Raw genomic sequence first — 14,748 nt, 5'->3', positions numbered from 1 at the left:
TGTAAAATTCTCCCAAATGTTTCCACAAAGTCAAACCAGAGAAATCCTCCAGTTCCTCGAGGTGACGCTGAGTTTCATCTGGTCGTCTGTGGCCGTACCTTCAGGAGAGAGTCACCCGGGAGGTCCACTGGATGCATTAACGTTGCTGAACGGCTGCGCTGCGGGTTTTCTTCGTGCTCCGTCATCCGTGACCGTTAACGTCACAGTCTGATTCTCTGACCGTCACCTTCCTGGGCACCGTGATCTCTGCTGACCTTTCCTGTCTGCAAACACCTGAGCTGTCATCAAGGCCCAGCAGCGTCTGCACTTCCTGAGACGATCAGGAGAAGTAACGTCTGCGAGAAGCTGCCGGTGACTTTCTACCGCTCGACCATCGAGAGCATCCGAACCTGCTGCACCTCGGTGTGGTTCCTCCTCTGCACCGAGGCAGAAAGTTATTTTTTATTTATATTTTTATACGTTGCACTATTTACCGTACTTTTTTACTTTTGTACTTACTTACCTTGTACTTTTACTTTAATTTATGTGTGTGAAATACTCTATGCTGCTAAAATTTAGTTGTACACTTGCAATGACAATAAAAGGATTCTGATTCTGATTCTGATTCTGATTCTGATTCTGGTTCTGATTTTGAGGCTTACAGAGCAGCAGGAGGAGTCAGTGTGTTTCTCACTGAGTTAAATCTGCTGGTGTCGTGCTGTCAAGTGTTTTAACGTGTCTTGTAGAGGAAACACAAAACTCAGGAGCTCAAACATCAAACAAATAAGAGTGAGAAACAGAAACCGACGCCCTGTGAGTCACTGAGGCCTCTTTCAAAACCATCTCTCACTTCTGTGAGAGTAACTGGACATTTATAGTTTCTCATGACTTCCTCTCACAGGACTTCCTGTATTTGCTGGTGTGGTCTGTGGAGCTGCAGGACTTCGGCCTCAGGATGTGGCGGCAGACCGAGTCTTTCTGTCTCCTTCTGTCGGCGATCATCACAGGTAAGATCATTTCTTCTGTGTTCAGGTGGGACGAGACGACCGACTTCAAAGTGTAACATCTGGTTTGTCAGTGAACCGACAGAGACAGCCTCACTTTAAAGACGACATTTAGAAAATCAGCTAAATAACTCATCCTGCTGTGATCCTCCTCTTCAGGGTCTCTCTCAGCTTCTTGGGATATGAAGGTCTCTCCGGGGGTCACTGTCTCCAGAGGAGAGGACGCCGTCCTCGGCTGCTCCTTCACCCATCCCAGGCAGCAGGACTACTCCGGACCGATCACTGTTAAATGGCTCGCTAGAGAAACAAGCGCTTACCCGTTCTTCAAGTGTTCAGTAAGAAATGACTCCAAGGAGGATCTCAAAGAGTGTTCTGGTTCTGGATTAAAACACTCCCTGACAGGAGATCCTCGACGGGGAGATCTGTCACTCCTCATGAGGAAGGTTCACGTGGCTGATAACGGGAACTACTTCTGCCGAGTGGAGCTGGATGGCTGGACACAGCATGACCAAAAAGAGACGCATCTCCTAGTGACAGGTAAGATCTGTCTCACTGAGGAGCTGTTTCAGTTTCAGAGCCTCTGGATCTCCTCTGGGTTCATTGTGTTCTGGTTAAAATACCTACGTTACTGATGTAACGTTAGTTACGTACGTATGTGACAGTTCTGTGCTTGTTGGACCCAACTGTTCCCCCCGACCTCCTCCCTGTACTTCACTGACTTCTTCCTTTGCAGCAGTAATAATTACTACGACCACTAGAGGTCGCTGCTAACAAGAGACATAAATACAGGTCGTAATAATCTGCCGGCACAGTCGAACTATACGGTTGTTTTAGCAGAATAAAAATCCTGCAGTTTAATTTCAGTTGAACTTTTTACGTTTTATTCTTCACAGCACAAAACGTCCTGTTGTGTCTTTAACTGTGTTCACTGAACAACAAACTGCTTCTCGCCTCTGACAACAAAACAAAGACCTCCCTTACTTTAACACTTCATATTGTGAACAGCTGGCAGCATGCTAGCATTTTAGCATAGCTAAAAAAAATACAAAACTAGAATGGCATCCAGTAGAGTGCATACCTCCACCAGGGCCCAACAGTCCCCTTCATCCACAAGGTGTACTCAGACACCCGCCACTGAAACACACCGTGAACTGTTTATCTGTTTCTGCACTGAAAGTTGAAATGTGGACGACTCTGGGCCGAGACTCATCTGAGTTTGGTGGAAATCCGATCGGTAGTTTTAGACGTAAACACAGAAAAAAGGAGAAATATCAGATTATATCTTCACAAGTGTTGAACGTTACGTCACAGATTCCTCTGACTGTCGATCACATGCTGAGTTTTGTCCCTGATGATTTCTCAGTTAAGCCTCAGATCCTGAGCCTCTCTGTGGCTGAGCCGAGCTACAGCTCAGGCAGCGCCCCCCGCAGGCTGCAGTGTGAGGCGGAGGGCCACCCGCTGCCCAACGTCACCTGGCTGTCAGCCTCCAGAGGCCTGTTGACAGAACATGTCTTTACCAATCAGCTCAGCCAGGACAGGCTGCTCAGCTCTGTGCCGTACGTGGAGGGGGAGGTGTTCACCTGCAGGGTGGAGAGCGTGCTGGGTGGAGCAGAGAGGAGCTATCCACCCAGTAACAGTCTGGTCGTAACGCTGACTGTGTGTGGCCTCATCGTCCTGCTGCTGCTGTGTGCCGGGGTCGTCTGCTGCAGGAGAAGACGAGGTGAGCTGCTGGTAAAAGTACATTTCATGGTCAGAACTAATGAACGTGACCTGCAGGAGGAAGCGCTGAGATGAATCACCAGATCATTCTGAGTTCAACAGTCACATTATGACCTCATCACGTTCGATCTTCTCAGCTGGTCTCAAACTGTTTGTCCATTTTTCCAAAGACATTGATGTTTGTCCCTCTGAGACCAGGTTGTCCTCTCTGCACCTGAACCTGAGCCAATCAGACGTCAGTCAGGAACATTCACTGTTGTTATCATTGGTTATAACTTCAAATTAATTTAAATCCACACATTTAAACATGAAGGATGGTGTCGATGAAGGGGGCATCTGATTGGTCGGTGCATGTATGAAATACTCACATATCTCATAACTGTACTTGAGTCCAGTACTAAGTTACTTTCGGGCCCTGAGTATATGTATAGTATATACGTAGATAAATAAACACCCTCCGCTCAGCTGTGAAACTCCTGCTTGTGTCTGTTTTCATGTTGAAGCAGAGAATCATCGACTGCAGAGCTTCAACTCTCCATCTCAGGGCGACGGGGAGCTTCACCTGGTTTACACCGCAGCCAGTCCGAAGAGTAAGTCCTCATCTCCACGACACCGTCTTTACTAAATATAGAAAATGTTCCTCTGCTCTTCAGTTTGAAGGCTCTGGTGGTCTTCATGTTCACAGCGTGAAGCAGAGACAGTGTGTGAGGTGTGAACTGTCTCCAGTTAATACTGACGCTTAATATGACGACCGAGCGTCCTGCGACCCAAAGCTTCAGTACTGAACGAGTCGGGAATGAGACTAAATATGAACTTTCTTATGAACAGAACCTTTAAAGTTTTTAAATGAATGAAAAAACATCTCAGCTGTTCTGGAAACAACCAGACAAATCACACTTCTTGTATTTCTTTGCTCCAAACTCTACTGTTAACTACATTTATAGAAGTAGTAATCTATTACCAGAGTAACTTTACTGAAGGAGCTGCCCTACTTTTAGTTATTGATAGTTTTAATCCACTCTGACAGATATTTCCTCACAGACCAGAGGCGTCCACACATCGTCTGCTCCAGGAGAAGTCCCTCTGAAGGACATCTGTGGTCAAAGCTAACTGAAGCTCACGTCATATTAATATAATTCAAAGACTATTAAAGTTAAAGGTAGAGTCAGTAGGATTTGTCCCAGCTGTTCCTGAACGCACCACAAAGATAGTTGATAGTTGAGTCTCATTCCCAGGACGTCAAATAGCCACATGTTGGGTTGGTAAAGCGTCCCGAGCAGCAACAAAGAGAGAAAATAAGAAACTCTCTGCAGATACGAGACACTAACACGCCTTTTCTCCCCATTCCAGCCTCCCTCTCCGTCTGTTCACGTCTTTTACGTCTTTGTCTCGTCTCGCTGCGTCTGCCGTGCATCAAACTAAAGTAACGAGGCTGTTTGAAGCTGTGAGGAGGAGAAAGTTCAGATGTTTGTGTTCAGATGTAGAGAGGGAAAGTCTCAGAGATACTCAGGTACAGCACAGACACCTGAGACATGTATTGAAGGACAGTAATGAAGTATTTGTTCTTGGTTATTTCCACCTGCAGAAAAAAGGCATTAAACAAAAAGCTGCAGTTCACATTAATCTGACTTCTCCTCAGTCCAGATTTAAATCAGTGGACAGACTGCTCTGTGGACAGACTGCTCTGTGGACAGCAGCTGGTCTGAGCAGCCTCAGGTTTCATCACAGCCTGTTTTTTTTCTTCACAGCTCAACATGAGAGTTTGAGAAGCTCAAACTCTCGACACCCGGAGGAGGAAGGTGAGTTCACACTGACAGCAGGTCGGTCACACTGTAGTAACACACAACAGAGCTACAAGATGGACGACAGTGTCGGTCCCACTTCCTGTTCTGTGGGTCATTAAAGGAAGTGAAACCATTTTGTTCTCAGAGCTAAAATCTGTTCATAGCAGCCACATGAACTGTGAAGCCTGATAATGATTCATTCATTTAGAGGTTCAGAGTTAATTTGTTTATGTGACGAAGCAGGAAGCAAAGTGAAGCTGTAGTCTGAGGTCCTCCAGCTGCACAGGAGAGTCGACACAGAGCAAAGTGCTGATGGAGGGAAGCTGCTCAGTCGTCTGGAGGTACAGCAGACAGCAGAGCAGCTTCACTCCTGCAGAGCAGCTTCACTCCTGCAGAGCAGCTTCACTCCTGTGTTCATTCTTATGTTCCCGTCTGATCAGCTGAAAACTAATTAACAGCAAATTAATTGACCATCTCTGGTGTCTCAGATCTTCAGCTTGTCTGTTGTCGGACATTTGAAGACGTTACCTCAGACTGTGTGATGAAATCTTCAACTGTGAAATTAAATCAATTGTTTCTGATAATGAAAATAATCATTAGTTGCATCTGTATCAAAATTATTACAAATGAAGCCTAAGTCAGCAGCTCAGTCTCCAGGACTATCTGTCTGTAAACCACAGACACATTTGGACAAACGTGTCACATCATGTTCACATTATATGATTATCAGCTACCTGTCGCATCAGCAGGTGGAGCAGACGGTGGAGTTATTACAGCCAACAAGGTGACAAACAGGTGGAGTCACACCGCTGGATGTTTTTAAAGACAGTCGGAGACATTTTGACGCTTTTGTGGCGTCAAAACCGACTATTTTTCACAGGAAGTCGTCACATCTCCATCCGTGAGCGTGGCCAACCGAGCATGATGTGTCCTCACCCTGACAGGAGCAGAAACACAGAGTGAGGCGAGATGTTAAAAACTGAACCAAAACAAACGTAAAGCTGCAACTTCTCTGAGGTTTTACAGAAACGTGCTGAGCTAACATGATCCTGGAGGCTGTGCTGCTGTGCTGACTGTGTTTAATCAGCTCAGCTTCATTACAGTCAGTGTTGGATGTGATTTAGATTTAACAGCCAGCGTTTAAAGCTTTCCTCCAGTTTGTAGTTCAATTCCCCAAATCTCTGAATCAAAGCTCGACTGGTGGTTCAGAGGAGCCACCAGGTGACGGGTTTGATCTCACTCCAGCTGTCTTTGTGTTTCGGTCCTGTAGAAAATAGATTTGTTATTATTTTAATAAACTTCTTTTTATTTCAGGTGTCGTCTATTCTCTGGTGAACATTCAGTAGAGTGAGGTACGAACAATCATCCGTTTGTTCTGTGTTGTCTGCAGCCGTCAGTGAGTGGAGGTCAAAGATCAACTGTTCTGTTCAGATCTGAGAGAAGTTCATTGACACATCTCGTCTGTCTTCATTTTAATCTTCCTGTATCAGATTGTTTGCAGATATTAATTCATAGAGATTATATAACATGTATGAAGGCGTGCAGATCTTATATAGTGACGATAAACGCTGATTTATCAGCAGCGTCTGTTATTCTTTATTTTTCAGGAACAACAAAGAACGTCCTTCAACATCAGCTCATGTGGACGCTGTTGAAATGTAACTGTTGTATTTTCTGTCAGCTGTGTTGTTGTCTGACGCTGTCGTATGTTGTGCTGACGACATTGATTTTGTTCTGATGTTCATCACTTATAGTTTATCTGTTATTAAAGACTCTCTCCAGACATTAAAATGATCTGCTGTGAATATTAATTTGTCTTTCAACATCACATCTCCTCCCCCCTGTTGGATCTGCACCGACTCTCCTCCAGAGCTTATGGAAAAATTTGGCATTTAAAATTATGAATGTAATCACCACTTCACCGGATAAAAAGATTTTAAACACGTTTCTGAAGATGTCCATCTGTTTTCTATCCATTTTACCGACGGGGTGCTAACTTTGTTTCAACTGGAAAACAGACAAACTGTTAATGTCAGAAGACATCCACACGAGTGTTCATGTATCATGTATGTTAATGTGGATCCTTGCTGAACCACAATCAGGTTTTCAGTGCAGAAATAATCCTTCCTGTCTGCACGTCAAGACAACCTGGACTGTTTGGATCGTATCATTCGTGTGCACCTTCTCACATGTGCTCCTGCAGGCTGTGACTCCCTCTCACTGATGTCATGTAGTGTGGAAACCACAATGACTTTTAAAAGACAGAACGCTGTGAAGTTTGTTCAAGCTGCAAAGAGACGTTCATCCAGGTGGTCCGAGGAGTCTGGACAGAACAACAGTTCTGTTAATCATCTTCTACAGACACTGATCTGTTCATACACGAGGCACAAACTGAAGCATCTGCTGACATGATTCATATATAAAGAAATGTGTCTGAAAGAGCGACTGTGACTTCTTCTTTTCCTCTCCTAAAAGAGTTTCCTCACTTTTTCTAACGTCCTCTCATTTTCTCTCATTTATGTCAGTCAGTTGAGATTTATATGATTGTACCATGTAATACAAGCTCAAACATCAAATACAGAAAACATAGAATAAAAACATGTAAAACAAACACTCAAACTCTGTGTTGTGTCCTCAGTGTGGCCTCTCTCACTTCTGTTCATTTGACAAGACTTCCTGTATTTGCTATTTCAGTCTGAAGGCTGATGCAGTGTTCACTCATTTCTCTTGAGTTTCTGTCACTTCTGTGTAATCAGCCCGAGGATGTGGCAGCAGAGTTTCTGTCTCATTCTGTCGGCGATCATCGCAGGTAAGATCATTTCCTCTCTGTTCAGGTGGGACGGGACCATTGATTTCAAACTGTAACGACTGGTTTGTTGGGTAACAGACAGAAAGAAAAGTGTAGGCCATCATAAAAAGGAAGATCTTAACTCAAAGTTGAAATTTAAAACAGAGAAGTCAATTATTCAGTCATTATCTTAGTGAGCTATGAGTCAGTCAGTTAGTTAGTTACCCCGGAGTCGGCGGTGAGGAGAAGAGTCCTCTGTGACGTCTTCCTGCCTTCACTGTCAGGTAAAAGGACACTGTTAATGTTATCATGGCGGACTGTAACCGGTGCTGAATGTCATCAGTTCTGTGGGTTTTTGTTCATAAATCTTGTGAATGTATCACCACAGTTGTTACTGTCCATCCTGAGGGGAACATCACAGAGTAGTTGAGGTAATTTCAGTCCAAACCAAAGTGGTGAACTGACACATCGACCGGCGTTACCCTCGATACAGCCTCTGCTAGCATGACTAACAGTTTGTAGACTCCTTCAATGTGTGACAGAGAACTGTTCAAAGATGGCGTCCCATTCAGGAGCCGACATGATTTCACAGGCTGAGCTGGACGAGTTAACTGATCCTGAACATTATTTAGGCCGATTTGTCCAGAAGTTTGGGTCAAGGTCTGTAAACTAAAGAGGTTTTTATAGAAACAACTCAAGATGAGTTGAAATCAGTCTCGACTCATGAACTCATCCTGCTGCGATCCTCCTCTTCAGGGTCTCTCTCAGCTTCTTGGGATATGAAGGTCTCTCCGGGGGTCACTGTCTCCAGAGGATAGGACGCCGTCCTCGGCTGCTCCTTCACCCATCCCAGGCAGCAGGACTACTCCGGACCGATCACTGTTAAATGGCTCGCTAGAGAAACAAGCGCTTACCCATTCTTCAAGTGTTCAGTAAGAAATGACTCCAAGGAGGATCTCAAAGAGTGTTCTGGTTCTGGATTAAAACACTCCCTGACGGGAGATCCTCGACGGGGAGATCTGTCACTCCTCATGAGGAAGGTTCACGTGGCTGATAACGTGAACTACTTCTGCCGAGTGGAGCTGGATGGCTGGACGCAGCATGACCAAAAAGAGACGCATCTCCTAGTGACAGGTAAGATCTGTCTCACTGAGGAGCTGTTTCAGTTTCAGAGCCTCTGGATCTCCTCTGGGTTCATCTTTGAGTCTTATTTCATATAAAAGTGGTAAATCAAATACTTTTTGATGTGGCAGCTACATTTAGCTGTTGCTGTTCATCAAGCTGGTTTATAAGACTAATAAATAACATAGTGTGAGGCCAACATTAATAGAGGCTTGAAACTGCACACCAACACCTTTAAATTAACATCCTTCAAATAAGAAACCTGCCCTTTAAATTAGACCCACACAAAAACATCATCGAGCTAGTGCTACATGAAGAAATAAAATGAAGTCTCCTGGCACGCAGTCGGGACTTTAGGTGATGGTAGAGGGACGACCAGACCTTCCAACAGGTGCCTGTATTTTGAAACCCATTGGGAATTTTAAGTTTGACTCTGACCCTTTAAGGTTGCTGCAGCTGCTCAGTGGCAGATTAAGTTAAAATGTGAGTCAGCGGTTGTTGGTTTGTTTCCACTGAGCATATGAAAAACTGCATATGTCTGCAAATGAGAGCACACGCTCAGTAATGTATAACATGGACAGTTTGTAAAAGTAATATTGTTGTGGTCACAATGCTAATTTCTGTCAGCAGGTTACTGGTAATTCCCATTATGTGTTAGCATTGAGCCAACAGTATACGCACCACCTTTGTGACATTATATATAAAGATAAAGAACCTTAATTCTTGTGAATCCATATTGTGTCTCACCACTGATATATCTTCACAAGTGTTGAACGTTACGTCACAGATTCCTCTGACTGTCGATCACATACTGAGTTTTGTCCCTGATGATTTCTCAGTTAAGCCTCAGATCCTGAGCCTCTCTGTGGCTGAGCCGAGCTACAGCTCAGGCAGCGCCCCCCGCAGGCTGCAGTGTGAGGCGGAGGGCCACCCGCTGCCCAACGTCACCTGGCTGTCAGCCTCCAGAGGCCTGTTGACAGACCAGGTCCAGACCTCTCAGGTCAGCCAGGACAGGCTGCTCAGCTCTGTGCCGTACGTGGAGGGGGAGGTGTTCACCTGCAGGGTGGAGAGCGTGCTGGGTGGAGCAGAGAGGAGCTATCCACCCAGTAACAGTGATGTTGACCCGAAGATAATGATCATAACTCGGACGGTGTGTGGCCTCATCGTCCTGCTGCTGATGTCGACAGGAGTCATCTACTACACCAGAAAGACAGGTTTTTCCTTTTTATCATACAAACTCCATTATTATTCTATTTATGACATTATTTCAACAATAGCCCTGTTTACCAGGGATGAGTCAAGTACTTGGTTACGGGATATGGATGCCAATAACGACGTTGTTTGAATGATACAGATACAGATAATGTACACGGGATGAAATATGAAAGTGGGTTATTAGAGTTAGTGTTTGGATTTTATAGCGATGGTCTTTGCAGTCACTTTGCCATCAGACACGTCCGAAACTTTTCCCTCTACTTTGGTTCCTGGATTCATCCAGTTATTTTTCATTTTTGTCCAAACTGTCCTCTGCAGCTCGTGCTGACTCGTCTCCTGTGTATGAAAATGCTGGTGCAGGTAAGTGAAACCAAACTGTTTCAGACGACTGTGTGAGGGGGAGATGGTCAGATCTGACAGGACATCAGTGTGAGGTTGGAAGACTGATAACAAAATGGAAAGACTAGTTTTACATGTTACTTTTTACTCTTAAGTCAGTAAGGGGTTCAACATGATATAAAACAGGTCTTGATACACAAATGTGTTTTCAGTTTTCTGACTTTTTCTTTATTTTTTTGTGAAATATTGGATCTTTGACTGCTTCCAACTGAGCCACATCTTAATATTGGGGGCCTTTTTCTTTTTCCAGTGCATTAAAAGCAATAGGACAGGAAACACTGTTGCGTATTACTCAATTTTTTCAGGTCATCAGAAGTTCCTCAGATAATCGTGAGCAGCTTTGGATCTAATCGTCTTTGAAGGATTTGGGATATTATATTGAAGATACTGAACCAGTAATTTAGGGCGACGCTATAGAGCAGGGTGTCATCTGCAAAGAAAATCATGTGGGGGAATTCCGGTTTATATTCAGTGCAACGTCTCCAATTAAATTTTAATTGGATTAAACAATGCCTCGTATTTCATCAAGTCTAGTGCCTTCAACTGTAAACATTTGTTTTCCTGTTTTCATGTTGAAGTGGAGATTCATCGACTGCGAGGCTCTGACTCTCCAGCTGAAGACGACGTTGAGCTTCAACAGATTAACAGCGCAGTCAGTCTGACCAGTGATTCATGTTCTTAAAGGTTTGTTCTCTGAAAGCATCATTGCTTTTAATTTTTAAAGGCTTTGTTAACATTTACGAACACACACCTAGAGCTGCCTTTATTTAAAGCAACATAATGTAGACGTTTCCGAGTGCAATGCCACTGTGGTGCATATAAATCTCAGGTCTGTAACATTTTGTCAGATTAACACAGTAAAGAACCAAGTGACAAGACACAGTCAGCCTGTTAAAGACACTGTACCATCAACATGATGCTGGAGCTGATAGCTTAAAGGTAATAAAGTTACATGTTGCTTTCAGTTGTGAACTGAATCTGCAGCTGTTCTGAAACAACAAAATTAGTTATTCCCAAGTTATTCATGTAAGTAGTTTGAGTACATTTAAGACAGGAAGTAGCTGACTCACACTTCTTGTGGGTGTTAGGGTTTGTTTTTAAGAGAGAGCAGTACAAAGAGGAACAAACACAGGGATGAAATATGAGAGTGGGTTATTAGAGTTACTGTTTGGATTTTATAGCGATGGTCTTTGCAGTCACTTTGCCATCAGACACGTCCGAAACTTTTCACCAACTGTGAGATTTCGTAGCAGAAATTAGTACATTTTAGTCTGGAAATGGCTGAGACAGAGACATTAGTCACCCTGTTAAAACACACTGTAGCATCAAAATGATTTTGAGTTATTAATTTCAGAGTAGTGTCAAACATATATATAATAATATAATATAAACAATAATATAATATAAACACCACTTTCCTTCCTAAACTCGTGTTGTGATACATGTGTAAATGTATGTAAATGTAAAACAATAAAAAAAATGTTGATGACTCTTCCTGCACTCGCACTCGCAGACGCTTTCTTTAATTTATGTAGCTGCCATGGATGTATAAAAAGAAGGACGTTGCCAGAGCAGAGTGTTGCACAGGACACAACACAAAAACACAACTTTATAACTTTATTCAGTGATTTGGGTGACACTGGGTCATGTTTTAAGGAGAAAATATTTGCTGGTTTGCGTGGATAGCTTTACTTGTTGCTAAAGTAACTGAGTAACTAAGAAATGTACTGATAACCAGCTCAGGACCGCGGCCGTAAGCGACCTCCAAAAACGGCCAGTTACACAGTTACAGTACAGAGGTGATTTATGGAGTCTCCTGGTGGATAGATACTGATAGCTTTGTCGCTACAGCAACGCTCACTGCTTCTAAATGTAGCTGCCGTTAGCTAGTTAGCCACCAGTACCACCTCGCTACCGTATTGTCTTTGTCAAACTGGTCTCCGTTTTCTCTGAGGTGGTTTTGTTCTGGGGAGACTCAGTGTTGGTGGTTAGCGGTCAGAGGGGATGGGGCGTGTTGGCTGCTGCTAACGCCAATCAACATCCACGACAAGTCCCTTCCTTGCTGGTTATCTGTAAAGAGGAAGCAAATGGCGCCCAACAAGCAGTTTCATGGGGACTTTACAGCGCCGCCATCTTGGTTTCACATTACAGAGAAAATACAACAGTCTCTTGCTGTACTGAACTGCACCACTGTAGCTACAATGCTAATGTTGTTAACAGCAGATCAGTTAGCTTCATCAGCGTACTCAAATTTTTACCGTGTTTATATTTTAGTTTAAGCTGCGAACAACAGAGAAAAGCTCTGTCAAACACACCACATACACAACAATGGAGGAGGCACGCACGAAAGCAGTTTTTACACAATAATTTGATAAAAGCTAAATCCGAGTGCCGCTCAGTGGACAGACTGCTCTGTGGACAGCAGCTGGTCTGAGCAGCCTCAGGTTTCATCACAGCCTGTTTTTTTTCTTCACAGCTCAACATGAGAGTTTGAGAAGCTCAAACTCTCGACACCTGGAGGAGGAAGGTGAGTTCAAGATGGACGACAGTGTTGGTCCACTTCCTGTTCTGTGGGTCATTAAAGGAAGTGAAACCATTTTGTTTTCAGAGCTAAAATCTTTTCATAGCAGCCACATGAACTGTGAAGCCTGATTATGATTCATTCATTTCGAGGTCAGAGTTAATTTGTTTATGTGACGAAGCAGGACGCAAAGTGAAACTGTAGTCTGAGGTCCTCCAGCTGCACAGGAGAGTCAACACAGAGCAAAGTGCTGATGGAGGGAAGCTGCTCAGTCGTCTGGAGGTACAGCAGACTGCAGAGCAGCTTCACTCCATCAGTACTTTGCTCTGTTGACACATTATTGACACACCTCATCCGTCTTTATTTTAATCTTCTTGGGGTTAGGGTTTCAGATTGTTTGCAGATATTCATTCATAGAGATTATATAACATGTATGAAGGCGTTCAGTGTCATTTGTGTTGAATTCTCAGGTCTTATATAGTGACCTTAAATGGAGTTATTATAACTTAGGTTCAGGAACCGGACCACGCCACTCCTCGTTGATCTGCCACCCAGGCCCAACCAATCAAGCCACCTGCGTCTCGTCAACCTAACCACCTGTGCCGCATTAACCCAATCACCTACGTCACCCTGATTCAATCACCTGCAAAATCTATATATGTAAGCCTAACCATTTCTCTCCTGTTCGTCTCAAGTTCTTATAACCCTCCCCCCCAGACCCTCTCCTTCTCCACTATCATCTCTCACAGGATCACCGGCAGCCCAGCCTTCGACATCGCAATCCCATGGCAAGAAGATCCTCCAGTACAGGAACCGCGGGAGGGGGGAGACAATGAAGCCATGCCAACTAAGACATACCCCCATTCTGAGTCTCAACCTCCCTGGTGCCTAGACGGTCCAGCCAATCCCCAACCCTACTCAAACCTCCCTTCCTTCATCCAACAACCCCGACCCCCCTTTTCCTATCCTCACAAAATCTTCTACCAATTTAAATAAACTACCTTAACGTTAAAATGTGGTGTGGTCTTGTTAGTGAAAGGCTGATTTATCAGCAGCGTCTGTTATTCTTTATTTTTCAGGAACAACGAAGAACGTCCTTCAACATCAGCTCATGTGGACGCTGTTGAAATGTAACTGTTGTATTTTCTGTCAGCTGTGTCGTTGTCTGACGCTGTCGTTTGTTGTGCTGACGACATTGATTTATTAGGAAGAAGCAGGAGCAGCGTTGACTGTTTTAGTAGATTGAAATGTTCAGTGGCAGTTGAAGACAAAGATTTTACAGCCGTGAAACGTGTTCGGTTTCATTTTGGATTTGTTGGATTGTTTTTGTTCTGATGTTCATCCCTTAAAGCTCCTCTGTTATTAAAGATCCTCTCTGCTGTGAATATTGATCTGTGTCTTTCACATCTCACCTCTGAGTCTTCAGAAATGTAAATGTTGGACCCTGATTGGCTCTAAACTAGTTGTGATGTCATAAATCTTGCAGGTATGTCCAGGTACCTTTTAACAATTATAATAATTTCCTTTCCTCTTCATTAAGTCTCATCTTATACGAGTGATAAGACGTCTTTGGAGACAGAAATCCATGTTAGAGAGGTGACCAAAGAAATAAGTAACCAAAGTAAACAAATCAAAACAGACTTTAACTTCCTGTTTTGTCTTTATGGTTTTATGATTTCAGCTGCTGTGTATTCATGTCCCAGCAGGGGGAGCCAGAGGTCAGCGTAAACTCCAGCGATATCAGAGCATCTGTCCACTGGTTTGTTCCCAGTTTGTCCATCACACTACAGGACTGGTCTCCAGTGTTGTGACTGAAGAGAAGAGGATCGTCTTCAGTTAATTAAATCTACATCCGTTAAAGGTGGATTCACATGTGGACGTTTAATGCCTCAGCTAACACTCATATTATCATCATGATAACTGAACAGACACATGGAGCCCCAGAGGTCAGAGGTCAGAGGTCAGGGCCCACTGAGCCTTTTATCAAAACAAGAGACGTCTTCACTTCTGTTTGTTCCTGATCCTGAAGAAGTGCTCAGTGAGATTACAGCGTGATGATTTAGTGTGTGTGCTGAATCATGAAACACTCAGTGGGAGTCTGTATGTGAGAGGTGCATCTCCTCCTGATGATATAAAGTCAGGCTCAGTCATCACCTCCTCCTGATGATATAAAGTCAGGCTCAGCCATCGTCTCCTCCTGATGATATAAAGTCAGGC

General features: G+C 43.9%; 2 protein-coding genes across 7 annotated transcripts; both read left to right on the top strand.

The window, feature by feature from the left end:
• Window positions 1-890: 890 nt before the first annotated feature.
• Window positions 891-6,433, top strand: LOC311259835 (sialic acid-binding Ig-like lectin 15). Of its 4 annotated transcripts, none has more exons than XM_084357178.1 (7): window positions 891-986; window positions 1,143-1,520; window positions 2,347-2,703; window positions 3,206-3,292; window positions 4,451-4,501; window positions 5,801-5,838; window positions 6,094-6,433. In XM_084357178.1, exons 1-6 carry the CDS (start codon window positions 935-937, stop codon window positions 5,830-5,832), a joined length of 957 nt encoding a protein of 318 aa, XP_084213304.1. In that variant the 5' UTR covers window positions 891-934; the 3' UTR covers window positions 5,833-5,838; window positions 6,094-6,433. The 4 variants fall into 4 exon arrangements, with proteins under 4 accessions (XP_084213304.1, XP_084213302.1, XP_084213303.1 ...); XM_084357176.1 differs by having other exon boundaries at window positions 4,451-4,522; XM_084357177.1 differs by having other exon boundaries at window positions 3,209-3,292; window positions 4,451-4,522; window positions 5,801-6,433.
• An 804-nt stretch (window positions 6,434-7,237) lies between these two features.
• On the top strand, window positions 7,238-13,887 carry LOC311259530 (neural cell adhesion molecule 2-like). Of its 3 annotated transcripts, XR_014622913.1 has the most exons (7): window positions 7,238-7,295; window positions 8,031-8,408; window positions 9,236-9,610; window positions 9,930-9,971; window positions 10,589-10,694; window positions 12,487-12,537; window positions 13,227-13,887. XR_014622913.1 is itself a non-coding variant. In XM_084356750.1 (6 exons), exons 2-5 carry the CDS (start codon window positions 8,306-8,308, stop codon window positions 10,690-10,692), a joined length of 624 nt encoding a protein of 207 aa, XP_084212876.1. In that variant the 5' UTR covers window positions 7,238-7,295; window positions 8,031-8,305; the 3' UTR covers window positions 10,693-10,694; window positions 13,249-13,887. The 3 variants fall into 3 exon arrangements, 2 of the variants coding, with proteins under 2 accessions (XP_084212876.1, XP_084212875.1); XM_084356750.1 differs by lacking the exon at window positions 12,487-12,537 and having other exon boundaries at window positions 13,249-13,887; XM_084356749.1 differs by lacking the exon at window positions 13,227-13,887 and having other exon boundaries at window positions 12,487-12,776.
• Window positions 13,888-14,748: the final 861 nt, after the last annotated feature.

This window comes from Pagrus pagrus, assembly GCF_965226575.1.
Source record: "Pagrus pagrus genome assembly, chromosome: 7".
Classification (NCBI taxonomy): Eukaryota; Metazoa; Chordata; class Actinopteri; order Spariformes; family Sparidae; genus Pagrus; species Pagrus pagrus.
The sequence above is the reverse complement of the archived record's forward strand: the minus strand, read 5'-3'. Positions and strand labels throughout refer to the sequence as shown.

Excerpts from the sequence above, each read along its gene's own strand:
- LOC311259835 (XM_084357176.1), top strand. The coding sequence starts at position 935 with ATGTGGCGGCAGACCGAGTCTTTCTGTCTCCTTCTGTCGGCGATCATC. Across the intron at positions 987-1,142 it reads TCTGTCGGCGATCATCACAG|GGTCTCTCTCAGCTTCTTGG; the intron begins GTAAGATCATTT and ends CCTCCTCTTCAG. Across the intron at positions 3,293-4,450 it reads CACCGCAGCCAGTCCGAAGA|CTCAACATGAGAGTTTGAGA; the intron begins GTAAGTCCTCAT and ends TTTTCTTCACAG.
- LOC311259530 (XM_084356750.1), top strand. The coding sequence starts at position 8,306 with ATGAGGAAGGTTCACGTGGCTGATAACGTGAACTACTTCTGCCGAGTG. Across the intron at positions 9,611-9,929 it reads CTACTACACCAGAAAGACAG|CTCGTGCTGACTCGTCTCCT; the intron begins GTTTTTCCTTTT and ends TGTCCTCTGCAG. Across the intron at positions 9,972-10,588 it reads GTATGAAAATGCTGGTGCAG|TGGAGATTCATCGACTGCGA; the intron begins GTAAGTGAAACC and ends TTCATGTTGAAG.